At 39.5% G+C, this 25,454-nt stretch overlaps 1 protein-coding gene across 1 annotated transcript in view; it reads left to right on the forward strand.

Moving 5' to 3' along the window:
• The window catches only part of LOC307138382 (neural-cadherin), a 137,807-nt gene that overhangs the window by 73,327 nt on the left and 39,026 nt on the right, over nt 1-25,454 (forward strand). The window contains exons 5-12 of the mRNA XM_079836656.1: nt 1,799-1,910; nt 10,993-11,242; nt 12,638-12,780; nt 14,878-15,050; nt 20,529-20,697; nt 20,869-21,039; nt 21,802-21,974; nt 23,321-23,488. Of these exons, the coding sequence (XP_079692782.1) occupies nt 1,799-1,910; nt 10,993-11,242; nt 12,638-12,780; nt 14,878-15,050; nt 20,529-20,697; nt 20,869-21,039; nt 21,802-21,974; nt 23,321-23,488 (1,359 nt within the window). The remainder of the gene's footprint in view (nt 1-1,798; nt 1,911-10,992; nt 11,243-12,637; nt 12,781-14,877; nt 15,051-20,528; nt 20,698-20,868; nt 21,040-21,801; nt 21,975-23,320; nt 23,489-25,454) is intronic.

Below are 25,454 nucleotides of genomic sequence, written 5' to 3' on the forward strand. Positions count from 1 at the left end.
AGATGAGAGGGGAAATTAAAAGAGACAAGAAAAGAAGAAATGGAGAGAAGAGTGAGCGTCTGTCCTCTTAGCATGTGAAAAATATTTTCATAACAATGAAGCTCTAGTCTAAGACCCTTCATCCCTTTTAGACCCCTGTTCTTGTTGTTATTAGCAGTAATGCTCCTCCAGCAGCAGACATCAGACTCATTACTGCCATATTCAACCTCTAGCAGCCATGAAACGAACACAAAACGTTCCCCTCTGTTGGGCAGATTCCAGAGGAATGACAGGAGAGAAAAAGAAACCTGTTATGCAGGGCTACATGGGCTTTAAGACGCTGTCCTGACGGCTTCAGAGCTGCATGGTCAACTATGGTGTTGTGTGTGTGTTACATGTAATGAACTTTTCCCTCTTGGCAGTGCTGCTCCTCTGAGATAAGCAGTTTTGTGGGACTCACACTCACCATGACTAACACTCCCACTGAGAACACGTACCTCGCTTTCCCTCTGCCTCTGTTCGGTCAAAGTCAAATCCTGTGCCAGTATTTGGTCTGAATGCTTACAAATCGCTGCACAGAGAGAAGCCTGAATGTAGATACAGGCCCTCCATAAGCTATCATCTGAGCTTCAGCTGAGATCTGCTACATTAAAGTCTACACACTGAGTTTGACTGGGGTTTATGTGTGTGTTTGTAGGGTGGTTGAGCCATTTGCATTCAGTGGCTTCTGCCACAGCTGTTCTGTTCTGCTTCTGTCTGTTCTTTTAATGTTATTCCTCACTCGCATGCCTATGTTTTAAAGTCAAGTGACTCAGGACAATACAAGTGTCCATACTCATGCAGGGTTTTAGTCCCTGTAGAAAAAACACCTTCCATGCAGATATTTAGGTCAACCATCATTCTAGAAGTTAATTTGTCTGTCATATACTGACTTGTAAGAAAACATTTGATAAAAAAAAAATGCATTTGGTCACAATGACAAAAAAAGTTAAAATATTTTACTGATGGATAAAAATAGAAAGAAAATGTACAACCCAATCCATCAAGTGATAATTAGCTCATATAATCTCACAATAATGCAAATATGTTTTTAATCATTTTGTGTATAGCCATAAGAAATGTACATGGAAAGTCACTAAAGAGTATGTGTGCAGAGGTTGTATGATAAACAATCATTATCTACAATTGTGATGAGCTGGTTTGCAAATGTTCTGTCTCGTTCTGTTGTAATCTGTCAGTAAAGTATTGTAATAGTTTTAATGCTACAAGTGAATTTAGGCAGGAAATATTTTAATATTCAGTATGAGAAACGAATGTTCATTTTGAGATTTGTTAAAGATTATATTTACATTATAATGTGGTATCTTTAATGCATCGTCTGTTCTGTGGCAAGAACTTATTCTTGAGGCATATAGCACAACAGAACAGATAACAGTGTATTAGATTTTTTTATGTCAACATAATGTAAAGCATTTTAAATCATCCATTAATGTTCTTAGAATTTGGTAAAAGACATAAAATTGATGTCTAATGCCGCTGCACTCACCCATGAATGACTCTATTCAAGTCATTTTGATGCTTTAAAACCTGAACTAAAATCCATTTAATATAGATTGAGGAAGCTGTTTGAATGTTTAGATGGAGACTATATTGGGGGGGTCTAACCATTCATGTTTCCATACTTTTACACATAATAATGTCTCTTTCTCTCTCTCTCTCTCTCTCTCTCTCTCTCTCTCTCTCTCTCTCTCTCTCTCTCTCTCTCTCTCTCTCTCTCTCTCTCTCTCTCTCTCTCTGTCTTGTTTTCTTACTTATGCAGGTGGTGGTTCACATCACAGATGAGAATGACTGCACACCAGAGTTTATGCATTCCATTTACAGTCGAGACAACGTCCCTGAGACCACCCCTACTGGTACATCCTTACTGCAGGGTGAGTGTCTGTTTCTCGATTTGTCTCTCTTCCCATCTCTGTGACCGTCTCACTTTCTTTTTTCTCTGTCCATGTTTTTCCCCCGGCGGTCCTGCTCTTGAGGCAGGTGCTGTTGCCGGTTGCTCTGCGGGGGCAAGCGTCTCTTCAGCTCAGTCCTGTAATTATGAAATAATTCATTATGGCAGCGATTTCTGGGTGGTAAATGGATTGTAATCAAAGCCAGCTTGGTGGCTCCCAGGCAGTGGAGCTTTTCTGCCCCCGTCTTCCTCTCCTCTTCAATCTCTCATCATCCCGACTAGCTCTGTCAAGCTACTCAGACCATCAATCCTCCATTTTGTGTCTTTGCTGACATTGTTGGCTCTATATCGCAGGTCAGAAACTGTGACCCAGCAATAAAGGTGGGATCTCTACAGTGGCACTTGGATGTGGTGAGGTGGGGGGGTATGACCCCCTCCAAGTACTCTAGATAATCAGGTCTGATAGAGATTGGCAGCTCTGAAGAAGAGGCATTCCTGACCTCCTCCTCTGAAACACAATAATTAAAGGGATGGGACCTGTTTATCTCTCTGCGCCAGCCCCATCTGTGATCATATCGCTGTAATTGAAGGTGTTTTAGTGGCTTAAAAAACATGAATGAGTCGTCATGTTGCATTTCAGAAAGAGACTTGAGTGTATTAGTTTGAATACATTTTGCAGACATTACTATTACTATTGCTCATAGTTAACATTTGGGATTTAAAGGGTACATAACACAGTTTATGCCAATCTCATGTTAATCTTGAGTACCTATAGAGTAGTATTGCACCCTTCATATCTCCGAAGAGTCTTTAGTTTTATCATATTTATAAAAGACAGATACGCTATACCAATTCTTTCCGAAAACAGCCGAGCTCGTGGAGGGCGTGCAGTGGGCGGATCTAAAGAGTCACGAACGTTCGTGCACACACACACACAATACATCATGGCATTAGCTTTGTGGATAACTTTCGATTCACTATACGTTCGTGTTGTTTACATTATATGCACTTATGCGCCAGTTGCCAACAAAAGTGCGGTTTCGACACTTGCAGAACTCAGTTGCTGCTCTGGAAAAACAAACTGCATCCACTGTTTCCTTAATGCTGGGTTATTTGGGAAGCTGAACAAGGTTATCTTTCCCTCACAACCAAAAACACGCTTATTTAGTGGCATTTTTGATTTTCTGGTCTAAAAACAAAATGACAGTGCTGCCGATGGCTTTCGAAACCCGAACCAAGCTTGTTGATGGACGCGCTCTTGCTCTCACTCTGGTGGATGTGCGCACACGCTCATCCGGGAGAAGTGCCCATACCAGGAATTCCGCCTATACTAAAAAAAAAAAAACTTTCAGAAACGTATTTGAGTCCTAAAGGAGTGTATAATTTTGGCCATTTTTAGCATGAAAATCAAACTCTTTAATGTAAATAAGTCAGAATGCATGAAATAGCATTAGAGACCCCCCCCCCCCCCCCTAAAAATTTTAATCCATTTTTGCTACACGCTTAAATGAGGTGTGCTACATTTCTAAGCAACAAGGTTGTATAAAACAGGCAGAAAAAATAGGGATGCATTGATTAGATTAAAAACCATAATTAATTTCATGTTATGGCTGATAACCGATAAAGAACTAATATTAAAATTCTGTACTATTTTATATAAATAAATGTAAAATTTTTAATGCTACAAGTGAATTTAGTATTTTAATATTCAGTATGATAAACGAAAGTTCATTTTGAGATTTGCTAAAGATTAAATTTTACTATGTTATTTTTATCTTTAAGTGAGCATTATATGATGACAAAGGTAATCTTAACATATATCAAATATCTAATACTATATCCAGTATTGACTTATGCTAATAATAAAAAATATATAATTTTTTCGAACCAACAGTATGGGCAACATATTGAGTGTCTCTAGTAAAAATCCAATGTTTGAAGGATGGACCCGAGCCATATATAGAGACCAGAGTCGTGTGGGTGGGCTTGTTTGACATGTGCACCTTTGCAACCATATAGCAACGTGTTATAAACCACTTACTTACAAAAAACAGTTCACAACATTAAACAAGTTAAAATTTACACACAGTACAGTAAGTAAAGCTTAGTATCATCTGTGTTGGACTGCATGTGTAATTTTCGTTTCTGATCCAGTTGTATTCAGTCTAATGGTTTTATCTTAGTATCGAACATAAGCTAATGAGCTTTGTGCTCAGTGGCTGGGAGATTCTTCTCATCCAGTGCTCATCTGAGATCGGAAGCCTAGCACTGCCCACCATTTCAAAGAGCTCCTCACCTTCTCCGCAGAATTTTCAGTGATTAACAACCCTTAATTTAGACCTTGTTGTGCACAAGCCCACGACTCTGATGAAAAGAAGCAGAAAAGAGAGAAAAGCAAAGCAAAGCAACAAAGAACAAAAAAGTGAGTCAGATCTGGCAGACCGCATGTTTTGTGAGGCAGATGCACAAATTTAGAATGCCAACTGCATTTATGCAATTCAATTATGTTGACATATCGCTGCGCTGAGTGAAAACATGCACTATTCGCTTTCTGCCGTATGCAAACAGAATGATTCCTGCCTCTGATTCCAGTTGGCTCTTCTGTTTTAGTGAGGTAACACAAATCAACTTTCTTTTTCTGTCTCTGTCTTCTTTCTCTTCTTGTTTTGTCTCCCTCGCTCTCTTTCTCTCGCTCTCAACATGTAAAAGCAGCAGGTTCACACAAACACCAGCTGGGGCTGTTATTTGCTTATCAAATGTGTTCTGTTGTGAGCAGGAAAAAAAGGAAAACACGGAGCAATCGTCGACTGTGCAAAGCCTGGCAGAAGGGAGAGAAGATTATTATTGTTGTTTACCTTAAAATGGGATTAGACTGTAAATTGGGTGCCGGCTTTTAATAGGGCCTAGCAGGAAGAGAAGTGCAGAACGCGCTCCAATTATCGCACAGAAAACTTCTCGGAGAGGATTTAGCGCACGGCGAAGCAACGCACTTAAAACTCGCCCAACCTTAGCCCACCTTCCTTCCAGCCTTCCTCTCTCTTTCTTTCTCTCTCCCAAGCCGCCTAACTGGTATGTTTAATTTAGCCCTGGTCTCTCGTTCGCATGCATTAAATATGGTAATAGGTAGCCCTAAGAGACAGTGTATTAGGGCTTGTATTTTTAATGAACCTTCTGTTTGAATCCTGGCTGTATGACTTTGACTTCATATGCGTGCTCGGCTGCTCAGACTCTTGTTTTTACGCGTGCGAGGCGCTGACACCCACCCTTACCCACCTGCTTCCTACTGCCGCAACAAGTCCTCAGCTTTTTTCTGCTGTACGTTGCTACATCTGTGGGTGCTAGCTATTTGCCTTGGAGATTAGAAGGCCGTCATGTGGCTCTAGTAAATGAGTGTGCTAGCTGGCTGGGTGTGATGACAGCTTGCCCGCAATATAATGATACAGGACGTCTGACTTTGGCTGTGGGCCTAATGACAGCAAAGCCTTCCTCCACTTTTACTTTTGATCCGCTTCAGTCAACAGCAGCTTTTCACCGTGCCACTGACAGATGGGCACTTAAATTGATCAAATATAGAATTGGCCTCTGCTACATAGTTTTAATTAATATTGGCTCTATTAAAATGACACCGTACCTAATTTAAAAAGCACTTAGCTCAAGAAGTCCAACAACTCCAAACAAGATGGTTTTCAGTGTTGTACTGTGTCCTAACAAGGTAAATAACCACAAAACCATCAAAGAAAAAAATGTATATATATATACACTCACCTAAAGGATTATTAGGAACACCTGTTCAATTTCTCATTAATGCAATTATCTAATCAACCAATCACATGGCAGTTGCTTCAATGCATTTAGGGCTGTGGTCCTGGTCAAGACAATCTCCTGAACTCCAAACTGAATGTCAGAATGGGAAAGAAAGATGATTTTAAGCAATTTTGAGCGTGACATGGTTGTTGGTGCCAGACGGGCCGGTCTGAGTATTTCACAATCTGCTCAGTTACTGGGATTTTCACACACAACCATTTCTAGGGTTTACAAAGAATAAACATTCAGGGAAAAATATCCAGTATGCGGGAGTCCTGTGGGCGAAAATGCCTTGTTGATGTTAGTGGTCAGAGGAGAATGGGCCGACTGATTCAAGCTGATAGAAGAGCAACTTTGACTGAAATAATCACTTGTTACAACCGAGGTATGCAGCAAAGCATTTGTGAAGCCACAACACGCACAACCTTGAGGTGGATGGGCTACAACAGCAGAAGACCCCACCGGGTACCACTCATCTCCACTACAAATTGGAAAAAGAGGCTACAATTTGCACAAGCTCACCAAAATTGGACAGTTGAAGACTGAAAAAATGTTGCCTGGTCTGATGAGTCTCGATTTCTGTTGAGACATTCAGATGGTAGAGTCAGAATTTGGCGTAAACAGAATGAGAACATGGATCCATCATGCCTTGTTACCACTGTGCAGGCTGGTGGTGGTGGTGTAATGGTGTGGGGCAGAGGTGTCAAAAGTATTCGCATTCATTACTCAGGTAGAAGTATAGATACTGGGGTTTAAAAAGACTTCTGTAGAAGTTGAAGTATCAACTCAAGCTTTTTACTCAAGTAAAAGTGTAAAAGTAACTGGTTTCAAAACTACTTAAAGTATAAAAGTAAAAGTAATGTAAGGGGAAAAAATGCCATTAAAGGGGTAGTTCACCCAAAAATGAAAATTCTGTCATAATTTACTCAAATTGTTCCAAACCTGTATGAGTTTCTTTGTTCTGAAGATTGAAGAATTTTTGTAACCAAGCAGATTATATGCAACCATTGACTGCCATAGCATTTTCCCCCTACTATGGCAGTCAATGGTTGCTCTATCTGCTTGGTTACAAACATTCTTCAAAATATCTTCAGAACAAAAACTCATACAGGTTTGGAACAACTTGAGGGTGAGTAAATGATGACAGAATTTTCATTTTTGGGTGAAGTATCCCTTTAAGGACAAAAGATTAGGCCGCGCCACAGTGCATACCCCACCTCCTCAAAAAAACATTTTTCTGAAGGCCATAATGACTATAATGTTATATTAAAAAGTTAATGTTGAACATTTTTAGATGCACTTGGCTACGCGTTTCAGCCGCATAAATTCCCATTGAAAATGAACGCATTTTAGGACAATGCAAATACATTAAAGAACCATATTGTGTACTACTGAGCATTAACGTGTTTCATGGAGTGAAAGATTTGATGACTAGTTGCCTGTAAATATTGTAAAGGTGCAAAAAGTCAAAATTCAGAGGCATGTTATCAATAACTATTTTTTTTATGTGTGATCAGTGTGGCCAGATTGGGTCAACAATTTCCAGCCCAAAAACCTCACCAAATGTACATTTATATTTAAAAAAAAAAATGGTTATTGATAAAATGCCTGGTTATTGATAACAATGTTGCACCTCTTACAATACTTATAGGCAACTAGTCACTCCAAGAAAAAACCCCAAAACTTTAACTGCCAAAATAATGTGATATTATTTTATTGCCATACCAATCAATGTTGATAAGTAAGTTACCATTTTATCTCCTTAAAGCATAACATTGATGATTAAAAAAAAAAAAATCCCAGTAAAACGGTTCAAATATGACTATATGTCCAGGTAGAAACTGTCAAAACAGCAATCCCTTAGAAAAACACAAGACTTTCAATGTCAACAGTAAGAAGCCAATTTACGTGCAAAAAGTGCCCAATATAGAGATTGGAAAAAGCTATGTAATTAACAGGCATTTCACACGTTAATGCACACACCAATGTCAAAATGCGTAATTCATTGATACTGTACAATAATCCGTCAACAAATAAATAACAATGCGCTTACCCTTGTGTTGCACTTTGCTTTGACAAAACTACAGTACGTCTTTTGTGAAGTACATGGCACATGCACTTAGTACAGTCAACACGGATTAATCGTTGATTTAAAGCTCTTTCAGCAGCTGTCGGGGTTGCTAGTTGCAGATGTCCTAAGTGTGTATATGATGATGGACAGGAGTCGCGGTTATATTTAAAGAGTCTTCGTGTCACAGGTGTAATTCACGTTTGAGAGTTGAATCACTCTCCCACTCTTTACTGTAGATACAACTTACTGTGTATTTATGCCACTGGCATAGCGATCACTGGAATATACAGCTATGAGTTATCGCGCTAAAAACCGGCTAAAGTCATGAATGAGGCTGAGCACGTCTGCCTGCTGATCGCTGATTGGCTGAAAGTGCGTGCTCTCGTCGACGAGAACCCGCCCCATCTGGCAGCATGGTGTGTGATTTGTGCAGGTGCAGGCGTGATTGATCGCCTACAACCCAATAGGGTGTTGGAATGGTTTGTGTTTATCCTTCTCATCCAACCACAATCAAATTCACTCCGTCCGGATGGCGCGATTTATCTGGATAGTTTTTTTTTTTTTTATGACAAGCCGGAATGAAAACATGCCGAAATGGAATAGGAGTAACGAGGCTTTTTTTAAAATGTAAGGAGTAGAAAGTACAGATAATTGCTTGAAAATGTAAGGAGTTGAAGTAAAAAGTAGGCTGAAAAATATTTACTCCAGTAAAGTATAGATACTCAAAATTTCTACTTAAGTAAGGTAACGAAGTATTTGTACTTCGTTACTTGACACCTCTGGTGTGGGGGATGTTTTCTTGGCACACCTTAGGCCCTTTAGTGCCGATTGGGCATCGTTTAAATGCCACGGCCTACCTGAGCATTGTTTCTGACCAAGTCCATCCCTTTATGACCACCATGTCCTCTGATGGCTACTTCCAGCAGGATAATGCACCATGTCACAAAGCTCGAATCATTTCAAATTGGTTTCTTGAACATGACAATGAGTTCACTGTACTAAAATGGCCCCCACAGTCACCAGATCTCAACCCAATAGAGCATCTTTGGGATGTGGTGGAACGGGAGCTTCGTGCCCTGGATGTGCATCCCACAAATCTCCATCAACTGCAAGATGCTATCCTATCAAAATGGGCCAACATTTCTAAAGAATGTTTTCAGCACCTTGTTGAATCAATGCCACGTAGAATTAAGGCAGTTCTGATGGTTGGTGTATATATAGAGTAGGTTGGTGTATATATTTAAATATATATATATATATATATATATATATATATATATATATATATATATATATATATATATATATATATATATATATATATATATATATATATATATATATATATATATATATATATATATATATATATATATATATATATATACACACCTAATATTGTGTTGGTCCCCCTGGTTGGTGTATATATAGAGTAGGTTGGTGTATATATTTAAATATATATATATATATATATATATATATATATATATATATATATATATATATATATATATATATATATATATATATACACACCTAATATTGTGTTGGTCCCCCTTTTGCTGCCGAAACAGCCCTTACCCGTCGAGGCACTAGATCCCTGAAGGTGTGCTGTGGTATCTGGCACCAAATGTTAGCAGCAGATCCTTTAAGTCCTGTAAGTTGTGAGGTGGGGCCTCCATGGATTGGACTTGTTTGTTCAGCACATTCCACAGATGCTCGATTGGATTGAGATCTGGGGAATTTGGAGGCCAAGTCAACACCTCAAACTCGTTGTTGTGCTCCTCAAACCATTCCTGAACCATTTTTGCTTTGTGGCAGGGCGCATTATCCTGCTGAAAGAGGGAACAGCCACCAGGGAAGGGGTGTACATGAAAGGGTGTACATGGTCTGTAACAATGATAAGGTAGGTGGTAGTGTCAAAGTGACATCCACGTGGATGGCAGGACCCAAGGTTTCCCAGCAGAACATTGCCCAAAGCATCACACTGCCTCCGCCTCACACTCCGCCTTTATGTTCATTCTGGTGCCATGTGTTCCCCAGGTAAGTGACGCCATCCACGTGATGTAAAGAAAACATGATTCATCAGACCAGGCCACCTTCTTCCATTGCTCCATTGTCCAGTTCTGATGCTCACGTGCCCACTGTTGGCACTTTCGGCGGTGAACAGGGGTCAGCATAGGAACCCTGACTGGTCTGTGCCTATGCAGCCCCATATGCAACAAACTGTGATGCACTGTGTATTCTGACACCTTTCTATCAGAACTAGCATTAACTTCTTGAGCAATTTGGGCTACAGTAGCTTATCTGTTTGATTGGCCAGCCTTCACTCCCCATGTGCATTAATGAGCCTTGGCCGCCCATGTCCCTGTCACCGGTTTACCACTGTTCCTTCCTGACCCTGTCGATGGTTCACCACTGTTCCTTCCTTAGACCACTTTTGATAGATACTGACCACTGCAGACCGGGAACACCCCACAAGAGCTGCAGTTTTGGAGATGCTCTGACCCAGTCGTCTAGCCATCACAATTTGGCCCTTGTCAAACTCGCTCAAATCCTTACGCTTGCCAATTTTTCCTGCTTCTAACACATCAACTTTGAGGACAAAATGTTCACTTGCTGCCGAATATATCCCACCCACTAACAGGTGCTGTGATGAAGAGATAATCAGTATTATTCACTTCATGCCTGATTGGTTATGCCTGATCGGATATTTATATATAGGTTTTTTGTTTTGTTTTTTTTTCTACTTAACTAAAATTAGGAGTTTATTGAGGCAGAAGTCGTAGTTAATAGGGAATGTGTTCCTCATAAAATGTTACCAAAAGTCAAAATGCTCAATGGCCAATCTTTTTTTATGCAAAATATAATTTCTTATTTTCTTCTTTTGATTTGAATTAAAAATAAAATTAAGTTTTTTTTCCTCAAAACCACACAAAAATTGGTCATTGTGACATTAAAGCTTGTAATTGATGTTGAATACTGGACATTCCAGGCCTAATGAGAACACAACTGTCTGAGAAAAGCATAGAGATGATTAAGAACTGACATTTGTTTTCAGCGCCTGACCCAGAGCAGATCCCTGCCAAGGTTGCCTTCACCACAATTTACTGCTGTGTTATTGCTAGCTGTTGCCTTTAGTCAACGTGACCTGATGTTTAACATGGCTCTTTCATCCCTCTCTCTCTAGTTCTGGCACGGGACTGTGACACGGGCCTGAATGCAGAACTCTCCTACTTCATACAGAGCGTGAACTTTGGCATCTCATCTCAGGGAGTGGTGAGCCCCAGTCAGAGGCTGGACTATGAGAGACCCAACCACATGTACGAGTGCACGGTGGTGGCCGTGGACAAGGGGACGCCCCCTCGAACAGGAACAGCCTCCATTCGAATCCGCATGGCCAATGTCAACGATGAAGCCCCTGTCTTTTCACAAACTATGTATGATTCTTTCCCTCTTTCTGTTTTCCTTTTCTTTTTGTTTGCTACCTCATTATTACAAAGCTTTCTGGAATACTTTATTCTGTATATCCTAGATAATTGACTGTTGATCTCTCAAATCATCTCTCAAGTATTTATTTATACTATATATATATATATATATATATATATATATATATTTTTTTTTTTTTTTTTTTTTATATTTACATTTATAATACTCATTTCTTATATATCTTAACTTAATTTTTGCAGATTTTCATTTAAAAAATGAAATTATATTTGCATATAATACCTACTAAACAATATACTAAGCAAAATGATCATTGATTTTCAAATCACTACACAGTCTCCTTTCTGCCTCTTTTTGTTTATGTATTTATGTATGCATTCATTCATTCATTCATTCATTCATTCATTCATTCATTCATTCATTCATTCATTCATTCGTTTTAAATATGCATTATATAATAATAATAATATCATATATCATTATTATAAATATAAATATTAATAAATAAACAAATACATTAATTTATTTATTTGTTAAATGTTAAATACATGGGATAATGTACATTAATGAAAAAAATACCTTAGAGAGATACAAGATCCCTTTTTCTTCTTTTTTCTTTTTTTTGTTGTTGCAGTGACTTGATGACTGTACAATATCCCACTTTTTCACATCTACTTTACAAATTATTAAATATATAAATAATATATATAAAACAAATAAATGGACATCAAATATCAATTTGATTTGACTTATTTTTATTGACATATTTCACTACTTCTCTCTGTTCTATTTTATTTTTTCTTTTCTATTTGTTTCTCTCCCTCATTTTTTCCCCCAGTATCTCTTTCAACCATCTTGGAGTGCCTGGGAATATACAGATATGAGTTGTATACTCTTTCTCATTCACAATGGGATTTCATCAGAGCAGAAGCTAGCAGAGGGTCCCATGAAAGCTGGGCGTCAGGCTATACGGCTCTGGCATTTATTGAATGTAGCCAGAAGGAGAGGCAGACATTTGGTCCGATTCAGCAGAAAGACAACAATCACAGTGTAGCAAGCGAGCTGTCTACACACACACACACACACACACAAGCACACACACGCACACACAAGCTCTATTTGAGAACATCGTCTCCCTTGGTAGGAGTTTGGGAGACACATAAAGGAGCTGGTGGTGGTGTATCATCATTAGAGCTGCAGTTTGTATGTGTGTGCGTCTTTATGTCAGGATTTGCTCTGGTTCTTCTCAGTGCAGGGACCGCGTGGTTGTTTGTGTGCGCCCTGGGATACACTTCAGAGGCTGTGTTGGGGAAGCAGATGGTGAGTCTGTGATGTTCTGAGCCTGATCTGTCTTTCTGTCTCTCTCTGTCTCCCTCTTTCTGCAGATATAAAACCTTCCTTTCAGAAGACGCCGGCCCTGAGACGTTAGTGGCCATTGTGCATGCCAAAGACCCAGACGGGGATGGCGTAACGTATGCCATCACCGGGGGTAACGAAGACAGCAATTTTGAGCTGGACAACCAGAAGGGTGAGTAGAGTCAAGTGGGATGCAAACTCAAAAAATAAGTTGCTGTGGCTTTGGGAATGCTGTCTTTAACAAGGTAGCCATCAAAAAACGTGTCTCCTCTTCCTATCTGCTCAATACTCTCTTTTAAACCATCATTCAGCTCACGTTTGTGGTATTTGTGGGAAAAACAAACACCCCTTGTGTTGTTTTTGGTCTTCAGCTCTTGTTTTTTGTGTGTGTGCACTTGTGTGTGAATGTAATGTTTGTCTGTTTTCAAGCCCGCCTGCCTGTGTGTTTTCAGTCTCAAGGTTACATTTGTCTGCAGTGTTTGCTTTTCGTTTGTTTACCAGCAGATTTTATGCCTGAGAGCTGAAAAACAGCAGTATGCTAAAGCTCTCGCCTGTCTTATCAGCCTCTCGGCACGGCTGTTCCACTACCCAACCCATTACAGGCTAGTGCAGAGAGATGGCCCATGGCTTCAGCACTCAGAAAGCTGCATGGAGTTGTCATTTCAAAGATGCAGCAGCACTTTTTTTGCACACAACCCCCTGCTTTTCATTTTTTTGGTAAATGTGCAACCATTAGGGGCCCATTTTGCAATATTGTAAAGCATGATGCACAAATGCCGTTTTCTGTCATTCTTTTCCTTGACTGTATTCATAAACAGTCCTAACGATGACTTATTTGGTTGTACACCCTTGTGAAAAACAAGTGCACATATTTTTTAAAAGAGTACTTGTTATGGAAATAATACACTTTAAACGAATATACTTCAATGTGAACGGAATGTAATGTTTTTGGAAACTTATTTTTTATCAACTAATGAATTAGTTAATTGATTTAAATGAAAATGTATTATTGTTTACATTTATATTAAATGCAATTAGCTGAATTTTAAAGGTAGGACTCATCTTGTAATTATATATGTAATTTCATAATTACTTCTAGTCAAGTCAAGTCAAGTCAACTTTATTTATATAGCGCTTTTAACAATGTAGATTGTTTCAAAGCAGCTTTACAGTGTTAAACAGGAAAATAATGCAGCATAATTTTATTCAGCTGTATAGCCATTCTGGAAAAAACGCTGATGTCATCAGTTCATTTCAATTATCATACAGTGACAGTGTGGGCTTTGGATCAATAATTAGATCAGTAATTTAGTTTAAATGGTTAATTTAGTTTATTAATTAGATTTATTTCGATGTTTGGTTGAAAAATGTACTGTCCCCAACTGAGCACGCCAAGCCAGAGGCAACAGTGGCAAGGAAACCAAAACCCCATTAGGTGACCTAATGGAGAAAAATAAACCTTGGGAGAAACCAGGCTCAGTCAGGGTGCCAGTTCTCCTCTGGCCAATTAACAAACAGCGTATTATTATTATTATTATTATTATTATTCTGGCAGCTTTACAGCTCAGAGGTCATAATAGATCGGAATATTCGAGGGACCGGGGGCAACATGCTGGAGACGGGTTTATTGAGGATGATGTTGATTAAATAATTATTAAAGTGCAATATTCGAATGATCGGAGGCAACACGCTGGAGATGGGTTTATTGAGGATGACATATCGATGAGGCAGATCGATGTACTTCTATTGTATTGTCTTATGAAATATAGTTAAAGTGTACTGCTGAATGTACTGTCAAGCATTTTTTATAAGCAAAAATATATTTTAATGTCATTTCTATTGATATTTCTATACAAATTACTCCTTTGTAATGAAGTTGCTATTTAGGACATTTAAAATATACTTTACATTTCATATTGAACACACTACAATTAAAATTATAATAATGTGTTTTACATGTGCTTTAGTATGTTAGCCAACACATCAAAATAAATAGGTATACTTGACAAAAGCAAAAGTTTATTAAAACATAATGATTTAAAATGTACTTAACTAAATTTGAAGTGTACTTAAGAAATATACTTATGCAAGTGTACTTTCTTTAAGTACACTTAAGTGACCTTTTATTTCATTAATATTTACAATAACTTTTCTTTTCAAATATACTTTTAAAATTTGAAGTACACTACAAGTGCACAATCAATTAAGCATGCTTATTTTTCACAAGGGCAGTGAGATGAGCTAAAGTGTATTATTGAATTATTTACAGGCATCATCAAACTACGCCGTAGTCCTCCTCCTAAACTGCGCGGGCCTCAGTATGTTCTGAACGTCACGGCGACCGATGACAACACAGCAGGCGGGCCACTCCCCCTAAGCAGCTCCGCCCAAGTCATCGTTGGCATCAATGACATCAACAACAACAAGCCAGTATTTGACGAGGTGAGGTTAAAAAAAATCTTAAAACTTTGTCAAAATCTATTTCTAACGTGATATTTGAAAGACCGAATCGGTGGACAGGAAGAAGAAACATAAGCAAAAGTGTTTTCGGGAGAAGAGCCTGCGTAGATATGAGTACAGAATTCAAATATATTCTCTCATTAAATCTGCCTAGCATCAAGTGCCTCAGGCTTTTAATACCAGTGACACTGTGAACACCTCACTAATGCCAGTGTTTAGAGACAGAGATGAAGTCTAAGGGGACAAGAAGTAAAGAATGATGGATAGGAGTTGATATACAGAAATGATAGAGCGGAAGACATACTGTAAGATAAAGGATAAAAAATGAAATGTGCCTACTGATGACATGCACAGGCTCGTTTTATCACCCAATTCACTAAAGACACTATGAAAATCAACTAACTGCACAAGCACACCCACAAAATCATTGCTGAATGCAATTTCCATACCACGATTTAAAAAAAATTCTGAGTTGTTTATGAATGCTAGATTGTAAAGACACTGAATTGTGTGAGGCAACTGAATTGAATCAACACTGAACTGACTCAAACTAAATAACGATACTATTGTCTTCTGTAGAGCTGCTTATAGCTGAATTTAACTTATTTTCATGATTAATGAACATTACATAGTTAATCTGACATACACTATATTGCCAAAAGTATTGGGACACCCCTACAATTCATTGAATTCAGGTGTTCCAATCACTTCCATGGCCACAGGTATATAAAATCAAGCACCTAGGCATGTAGACTGCTTCTACAAACATTTGTGAAAGAATGGGTCGCTCTCAGAAGCTCAGTGAATTCAAGCGTGATATCGTGATAGGTTGCCACCTGTGCAATAAGTCCATTAATGAAATTTCCTCATTACTAAATATTCCATTGTCAACTGTTAGTGGTATTATAACAAGGTATAAAATTGGGAACCACAGCAACTCAGCCACCAAGTGGTAGACCACGTAAAATAACAGAGTGGCGTCCACGCATGCTGAAGCGCACAGCACACAGAAGTCCCCAACTTTCTGCAGAGTCAATTGCTACAGACCTCAAAACTTTGTGTGGCCTTCAGATTAGCTCAAGAACAGTGCATAGAGAGCTTCATGGAATGGAATTCCATGGCCGAGCAGCTGCATCCAAGCCTTACACCACCAAGTGCAATGCAAAGCGTCAAATGCTGTGGTGTAAAGCACGCTGCCACTGGACTCTAGAGCAGTGGAGATGTGTTCTCTGGAGTGATGAATCACGCTACTCTGTCTGGCAATCCAATGGACGAGTCTGGGTTTAGCGGTTGCCAGGAGAATGGTACTTGCTTGACTGCATTGTGGCAAGTGGAAAGTTTAGTGGAGCGGGGATTATGGTGTGAGGTTGTTTATCAGGGGTTGGGCTTGGCCCCTTAGTTCCAGTTAAAGGAACTCTTAAAGGGCACCTGTTATGCCCCTTTTTACAAGATATAATATAAGTCTCAGGTGTCCTCAGAGTGTTCCTAGCAAAATTCCTAGCAGATAATTTAATATACCATTTTGAAAATATTTTTTTGGGGGGGTTTGAGAAAAATTAGCTGTTTTTTGTGTTGCCTTTAAATGCAAATGAGCTGCTGCTCCCCACCCCAGAGGGCGGAGCCGTCACAGCTCGTGAACACGCAAATGAAAACTGAAACATGATACATCTGAGTAGGCTATTCAACTAGACTAGTTCTCTTTCATGTGTTATTGCAATTAAACTGTCAAATACACACAAGGAGAAACACACAAAGTTCACATGAAAACAGTTGGTTATGTCTGTGCACTGTCCTGTGTATATTAGATCTGTGTACTAAAGTAAAAGCAGTGTAATATACAGTACCTACTGCTATATCTGCTGTTATGAATCAAACAACAAAAGATAAACAGAAAATCACTCACTGCTATTGACTGAATGAACTTTAGTAGCTTTATTAAGAATACATTTTTTCCTTGAATGCTGCCGTTAAATGCTCTGGTGAGGAGATAAACATGGCGGACTTTGTACAGCTCTCTGAGGGCGGGGTCTTTGCTAATACGGCAGTGTCCTTCAACACTCGTGGGCGGGGCCTGTAAAATGTGACGTCACATTGCCCAGAATCTGCAAACGGCTTGTTCTGAGACACTGCTTATGATTTATGGGGATAAAAAAAAATAGTGGGTGGATTTTCCCATTATAGGGTGGTTGTGTACACACACTGCCAACACACATTTATGTTCAAACCACCATGTAAAAGTAAATTTTGCATAATAGGTGCCCTTAAATGCTTCGGTTTGTCATTAAAGTTCATGTGCATGTAAAGGCAGGCATCCCAAAACTTTTGGCAATATAGTGTACTTTACTCAGACTGCGAACCAGATCCCTGTCAGCAGTGTGCGGTGGTGTTTTAAAATGAGGAGGCAAAGTTCTCACATTTTTTATATTCTGAATATCAAATGGACATTTATTTCCATTACACTTAATTTTCCTCGTTATATAAACATTACATAAAAAAGAGAGACCCAATACAATTCTATTTTGTATTTTTTGCTATAACTGTGTAATTTTCAATTTATTAAAACCAACTATAAATTTCATCAAGTTAGTGTTTATACGCATTTTTACATTTATTCAAAAATAATAAATAAACGTTGGAACTATTTAAACAATGTATATTATTTGTGAACTAATGTTCAGCTTTTTTTTTTAATAGTCAACTTATCATCAAGCATGTTACACACTGGTCAAAGACACAAAGATGTATGACTCTCTCTACACTGAGTGCATTTACATACACCCTCATAATGCGATTATAATGGGATTTTGGCAGTATTGCAATTAAACTTTACCTCATGTAAACGCAATACTTCGATCAAACGAATGCGATTATGCTCATAATCGTAGGAACCATATTCGCATAAAACTATGTGGCGTACACTGATTTTAATCACAATAAACAGGCACCTTAATCGCATTATTACCGCTCTGACCAAAGTGAGCATGTGCTCAGTTCTTCACGAATGCAGTGTGTTGTTCACACAATTTCATAAATGAACTCTCCAACATTACTCTGAAGTTGTCAACACAACTTGCTGCAGTCTCTGCTCCATACCTTCATCCAGACAGCGTGAAGAATGCTTTGACAGCGTTGGCAAACCTGGCATTGCAATGTTCATCACAGCGCCAAAAAATATCCAGTACGTCCATAAAATGTATTTTGAATTTGATGTGAGTAGATTAAAATAATGGCCGGTAATACTGTATGCATACTGTATGCCTATCCGAGTGTATAACCATACTTATTAGTGAATAATGAAAATTGCATGTTAACTGGAGTGAAGAGTTCTGCTCATGTCATGTAAACATCTTTCTGTGATTGAGACCAAACTCTGTATTATAGAAATAATCGCATTATTGGTGCACATGTACACGTAGTCACTGCCTCCCTTGACTCCTCGGGAGAAATGCCCCTGATACCTGAATTGGCTTTTCAAAGTGCTATGCCTGAATACATTGTGTATCTGGCTAGAAAGCTATTTTGTGAATTTGCCCCAAAATGAGCATGTAAAAGAGAGCAAAAATGAAAGAGCATGTAGAAAAGGAAACACAGCGAGAAAGAGACAGGTGAAAGCAGAGCTGTGGGAAGAGCAGACAGCTGGCAGTTGGAGATCTAAAGGCTCTTGGAGGTCTCCGGTGGGAGAGCTTCTCCACACAGGCCGGTGGTGCAGGAGGGCTGTGTGTGAGTGCGTAGGAGGCAGAACCGTGTCCCTGTACACTCTCCGTGAGCCCCACAGGCCCTACTTCTGCTGCCGCCGCCGCCACCTCCTCTGCTGCTGTCCATGAATATTTCAAGGGGGAATTACTCACCGGCACAGGGGAAACATATGAAATAGAAGCGCTAAGTGAGCCCCAGGGGCAACATCTGGCCCTGTTCCTTCTTCTCACTGTCTCTCTCGCTCTCTCTGTGCCTGCCCTGCTGACCTGAGTCTTTTCCTTATCTTTCACTGGTTCTCAACTGGTTTCAAGACTCTGATTTTAAATCAAGCAGTGGCTCAACACAATACCAGACTGGTGTTTTGTACAAAAACATGTATATATGTAGATATTAATGGTAATTTATAAATATTGGCATGAAAAACTTTTTTTGTCACTTTAAAAAGGGTTTGGTTTCTAAATGTCTCTTGAATTTTGATGGTTTTTATGCTCTGTGTGGTTAAATATGCATTGCACAAAACAGATTTGCGCCACACTAAAATAACATAAAAAGTCAATTTTGTACTTTTTTGTGATTTATTTTTATGACAAGCGAGCACCTTATACCCAAATTCTCATTATCATTTTGCCATTTTTTAAGACAAAAGTGAAATTCTAAATGCAAATCTAGTGTTTTATTAAAATCAGCATTAGTTAAAAGCGGTACAACAAATATTACTGTGATGCTTTTTTACGATACAGCAAGGAGATTTATTTCTCATTACAGTAATTACAATTCAGGGATGTCATTTTAATTATGCAACATATCATTTATTCTTTTTCTTTTGATTTTTAAGTGCAATATGACCCAATCTTGTACTTGACAAGCTTTGTGAGGTTTACCCAATAACACTCCTTCATCTTGGCCCCACGCGCTTTTCGATGTTCAACCGAATTCAAACCTTCACCCTGCTTTGTAGTCGCTGGTTGCCGGCGCTCCTAATAGCAGAGCAGATTACGGCAATAGACTATCTGTTTGAGTCTTTTCCCTGGCTAAACTGAGAAATCCTCCCTAAGCCCTCTCAGAAGGGTGAGTGTGTGTGTGTCGAAAGACAATGAGAGGTGTGAAGTGCAAAGCGCAGTGAGAATTCTCTTCAGAGGCTGGGAGGGAAGCTAATTCCAGCTTTTAGCCCCGGTATCGATCTAGTCACTTGATTAATCGCCTTAAGTTGACATGCCGCTCCCTCGTGGGCACCGCTCACCAGGACGCCCTGCCAGATGCCCGTTCTGTAATGAGAGCATGATGAGAAAGCAAGAGGAGGAGGAAGAGGGAGGTTGAGGCCTCATTATAAGTGTGTACTCCTATTATGGAGTGACAGGACTTCACAAGAGGAATTTATAAACACTTTATCCTAAATACAACTTTTATTACACTGATTAGGAGTAGTGAACACGAACTGCAAATCGTGGACACACACACCTGAAGCAGTGGGCAACCATTCACTTCGCCTCCCGGGGAGCAATTCTGTGTAGTTTCCTGCTGGTATTGAGAATCGAACCCATGGCCTTCAGGTTACAGGTCCTACTCTCTAACCATTAGGCCATAACTTCTCTGTTGTTATGAGGAACCATATGCCCAGCATCAGACTAGTACTATTTCGTTTTTGTTTGAGACCTTGACATTGGCTTTTGCCAAGGCGTTTGCTAAAAACCTAATTCTGCACATTAGAAAAAAAATATTCTTGTCTTAGTATCCATGCCTGAAACTGGTTTTGTTTCTTCAAAGTGCCACAACTACAGCGTGAATGCACTGGTCCTGGAGAATCAGCCCCCGGGCACTTCGGTCCTGCGTGTGCACGCCCACGATGCCGACACAGGGGTCAACGGGGAGGTCAAGTATGGGATAATGCAGAGGGACGGAGCCTCACCAGGCTTCACTATAAACCCTGACACAGGTATATACTTCTTTCCTTACCAGATCATTGATTACACCCAATTAAACCAAAAAGCTGTCATGTTGGTTGGTTTACAAATTCATGCTGTTTATTAGCATTAAACTTGTTGTCAAAGCTATAAAATAGCAATTCACCGATGAGATGCCTATGTGCATTGCATGTGTTGTGCAGGTGTGATCAGTACAGCGGTAAGTTTTGACCGAGAGAGGCAGCGAGAGTATACACTGTCAGTCACGGCTACGGACCAAGCACAGGAGCCCCTTATCGGCATTTGTCAGATCACTGTCCTCATTGCTGACCAGAACGACAATGACCCCAAGTTTGAGAACAGCCGCTACCAATGTAAGAACCACTAAAATGTTCATAACTCTTATTGAAGACTAGGTCAAATTGATGCTGATGTTAGCTACAGTCTACAAGAGTATGCAGTTTGTTACATAATCATACTATGCTATGAAATCTTCCAAATGGTCTGTAGTGATAGGATCTGTTGGCAGTACTTAAAATCTCTGCTCATTTTCATATATAAAGGAGTGATAGGAGAGCAAGAAGGCATTCATGACAGTCACAACTCAGGTTTTAGCTGTAGACTCTTTAAACATTTATACATGGACCTTTAACATCGCACTTAAGGGCAGTAAGGATTTTGCAAGCTTAACAAATCCTCAAGTCCAGGATTCCAGAGTGTAGTCAATACACATTAAACCTCAATATTAAAAATTCATAACAGTCTGAGCAAGGTGAGCTTTAATGCGCTGAACACAGTATAAACACATCACTAATCATTTTAGATGCAATCGAATGCAATCCTGGAAAGCTTGCTGAAAGTGAGGAATCTGCTTAGCTCTTCTGAGGGATTTTGTTTATAATTGCAAATATAAGTTCAGTAAGTTTGATCTCAGAATTTGTTTTCATCACATTAAAGGCGTTACTGTGAAAGCTCATTAACAATTAAAGGGAAAGATTGAAATGTTTCTGGGACGCGCATTCTTTTTTTGTTTTCCTTTTCACTGCACATGGATTTTAATAGCAGCATGTATTTCTTGTTTGAAGACCGTTGTTATTTGTTTTCGTTGATGCCTGTGTTAACCCTTACCATGCCAGACTTCCTGCGAGAGGACACGTCGGTTGGGACTAGCTTCCTGAGGGCGGCGGCTCATGATGATGACCAGGGCACCAATGCGGCCATTACCTACTCTCTGTCGCAGCAGAGCCCAGCTTACTTTCACATCAACCCCAGCACAGGATGGATCTACGTCAACCAGCCTATCTCACAGGTGCACATTCCACACACCTACTCACATACACATACCTTTACCTAGCTTTCAAAATGGGGACATGCCATGGACTTCTATTGTTACAAATAAAGATAAATAATTGCTGCCAAAACAACCCTGACCAATCGAGGCAAGGACTCCACTAGACCCCTGAAGGTGTGCTGTGGTATCTGGCACCAAGATGTTAGCAGCAGATCCTTTAAGTCCTGTAAGTTGCTAGGTGGGGCCTCCATGGATTGGTCTTGTTTGTTCAGCACATCCCACAGATGCTCGATTGGATTGAGATCTGTGGAATTTGGAGCCCAAGTCAACACCTCAAACTCATTGTTGGGCTCCTCGAACCTTTCCTGAACCATTTCTGCTTTGTGGCAGGGCGCATTATCCTGCTGAGAGAGGCCACAGCCACCAGGGAATACCATAGTTGAATCTCCATAGTTGAAGAAACATTCATTCTTGAGTATGTTTGTGTTTTTTGGTCTGGTCAGAAATACCACCATCTTCACTTTTCTGCCCACGAATGGCTGTCTGTGTCATTTCTATGTTGGATATAAAGTTTGAGTCGTCAGAGGTTGATTTGACATGCTGTATGCGCATACAGAAGCGCGGACAGAAAGACAGGCCTTACTTCAGTGACATCTTGCATCCTGTTTATATAGTGATGGCAGTCTTCAGGTAAAGCGTCAGAGGATCGACTTTAATAATGCACAGTTCACGTCCAGAACACTACTTTTAACATGTTGTCATCACTCTTAACAGAAATGAATGTGGATGTAATTTTTTCAGTGCTGATCATTAAGACTGTATAATGTAAGTCTGGCCCATGTTTTTTTTATTATCCAGTCTGACCGCCTTGCATCACTTATGTCCGAGTAGATCAGTTTTAGAACAGCAGACAATGTCACCCACACTAAACTCACCTGTCTTCAAATTGACAACTTAAACTGCCCCCCTGCTGTTATTCCTGCCTCCTCTCATTCTCCGCCTGTCTCTTCCTGTCTGCCTCTTCCTTTCCCTCTTTCTGACCTGAAAAAGGCAACATTTTGGAGCCAGTTAAGCAAAGTTTACTGCTGACTCAATCTTAGGATCCACCAGCCCTCGGTCTTGAAAGTCAAATTAAAAAAACAAGGGTCTTAGCTGCTGTTCTTGATATTCTGAATGTGAAACATCCAATGGATAATGGAGACCAATTCTTCAGGTGGAAATATCAGGGATTTCTCTCATCTCTGAATTCCCGTTGACAAAAAAACTCACCTGTCTTCACCGGTATCAGTGACAACCCGTATTATTTCAGTGTATGCTGATAAGCCCCTAGGCTGGATTATATCACCTGTCTCTTGTCCTGACAGACATCACGGATCAGCCAGCAGATCATTGCTACAGACGGAGGGAGTCGGAGCAGCTCAGTCGACCTCACTGTCATCATCACCAACGTGCACAACCAGCCCCCGCAGTGGGAACAGGCAGAATATTGGGTCACAATCCCGGAGAACACACCACGCGACACCAAAATAGTGGTGAGACATTCATATACTCCACCACATTGTTTCTCGAGTTCGCACTTACATATAATCAGATATAGTAAAGAGTATGCATTTTTGGCGTACTGTCAAAGGGAAATTTGACACGAACCCAGAGTACTCCCACCATCTCTGGCTAGGATAGAAATAATCGAGAATGAGGAGTTGGGGTGGTGGATGGATGATATCATGGGACAGAGGTAAGTCGATTATACATATATACCTCCTCTCGTGTTAATTGGGTTGATTATCTGAATGTGCTCCTCCCGAACTTTGTTAATCAAACATTAAATATGGCAAATACAAAGTACAAATAAATTGCATGATTAAAACCCACATAACAGCCTAATTTTTATAAACTTCAAAAACAGCAACATTATCGTTGCTGATGAATATAATGTAGCAATTCACTAGTGTAGCTATTTTATAAAGCCTTTTTAAAGCATATTTTATTTATGATTTATAAAGCATAATATACAGTATAATTGTATACATTTCCATTGAAATGTTTGGGGTCGGTAAGATTTCTCTTATGCTCACCAAGGCAGCATCTGCTTGATAAAAAAAACTGTTAAAATAGTAATACTGTGAAATATTATTGCATTTTACATTTTAAAATAACTGTTTTCTATTTTAATATATTTTAAAAAAAAATTATTTATTCCTGTGATAGTAAAGCTGAATGCTCAGCATCCTTACTCCAGTCTTCAGTGTCACATGATCCTTCAGAAATCAGTTTAATATGCTGATTAGGTGCTCAAGAAACATTTCTTATTACTATCAATGCTGAAAACATTTCTTCTGCTTAATATGTTTAATTATTATAATTATTGTTTTTTCTTCCTGTTGACGTCGATCACTTGGAATGCTCTACATACAGTAGCAGCAACTCATATGTGTGTCATGCAAACAGTGCACACAGCGCACAACTAGAGAATTGACACAATAAGCATAAATATACATAGTACAAAATTTTGGGTCTGTTCTTTTTATATATTTATCAATACTTCTGAGTATTGAGTTAATTATTGTAATCAAAATCTGCCATCCTGGGTTAATTTTCACTGAGTTCAACACATCTGGTGATTGCCTACTTCAGAAAAAAATGCATGCAATGCTGAATTTAACCATAATGAGATATTTAAGAAGCCAGCCTAATTAAAATACCTACTTTTTGTAACAGCCTTTGTATCAGGTCCACTTCTCTGATGTCTTCAAATGCACTTCACTAGGTTTTCACAATTATTATTTTTTTGAACAGAAGAGTGGTTTTCACTCACAATGCTTCTTGGTTGTGCTGTTGATAAGCAAAGGTAGAGTGTTGTGACTTTCTTACCGCTGAGGCTTGTCACATCTTATCCGGCCTTCATCTTGTTTGCTATTTCAGCCCGTCTCATTCGCTGTCACATTTTACATTCGTCTGGGAGCATGTACCCACAGAGAGATCAGCATCCACAAACAACCTCATCTGTCCAGCAAACTCAAGCAGACTGCTTGTCTGAACATTCTATTCTAATTCATTCAAAAGGGGCAAAAAGGCCAGTCCTCTGAGTCCGTTTTCCTCACATACAGCAGATTTATCAGTGAAGAGTGCCAGGAGGACTTCTTCTGGAGTCACTGTGTTTCCCTGACATCAGCGGCTTCCTCTGGCTGCTGCCAGCTATTTTGCAATCTGTATGAACCTCCGCATCTGTCTTAGCAGTCCTCAGTGGCTCAAACTGTGACGGGGATGTTCTCCTATTCACGTTGCCACAGGATGTAAAATAGGCTTAGGTGGGATGTTTGATCTTAAAATACCTTCTTTCCCCGCTGGCTTGTAAAGGGCGGTTGCATCGGCATGGGTTTTAGTGTGCGGACTGCTTTGCTAGTCATTTTTGCTAACCTGTTTCTAAAGAGCTACAGGGTTTTAGACAGCACTTCCACATCAACGCTCTTCCAAAATGTATGTTGCCTTATAAGATAA

The sequence above is a fragment of the Gobio gobio genome, assembly GCF_949357685.1.
Source record: "Gobio gobio genome assembly, chromosome: 15".
NCBI classification, from domain to species: Eukaryota; Metazoa; Chordata; class Actinopteri; order Cypriniformes; family Gobionidae; genus Gobio; species Gobio gobio.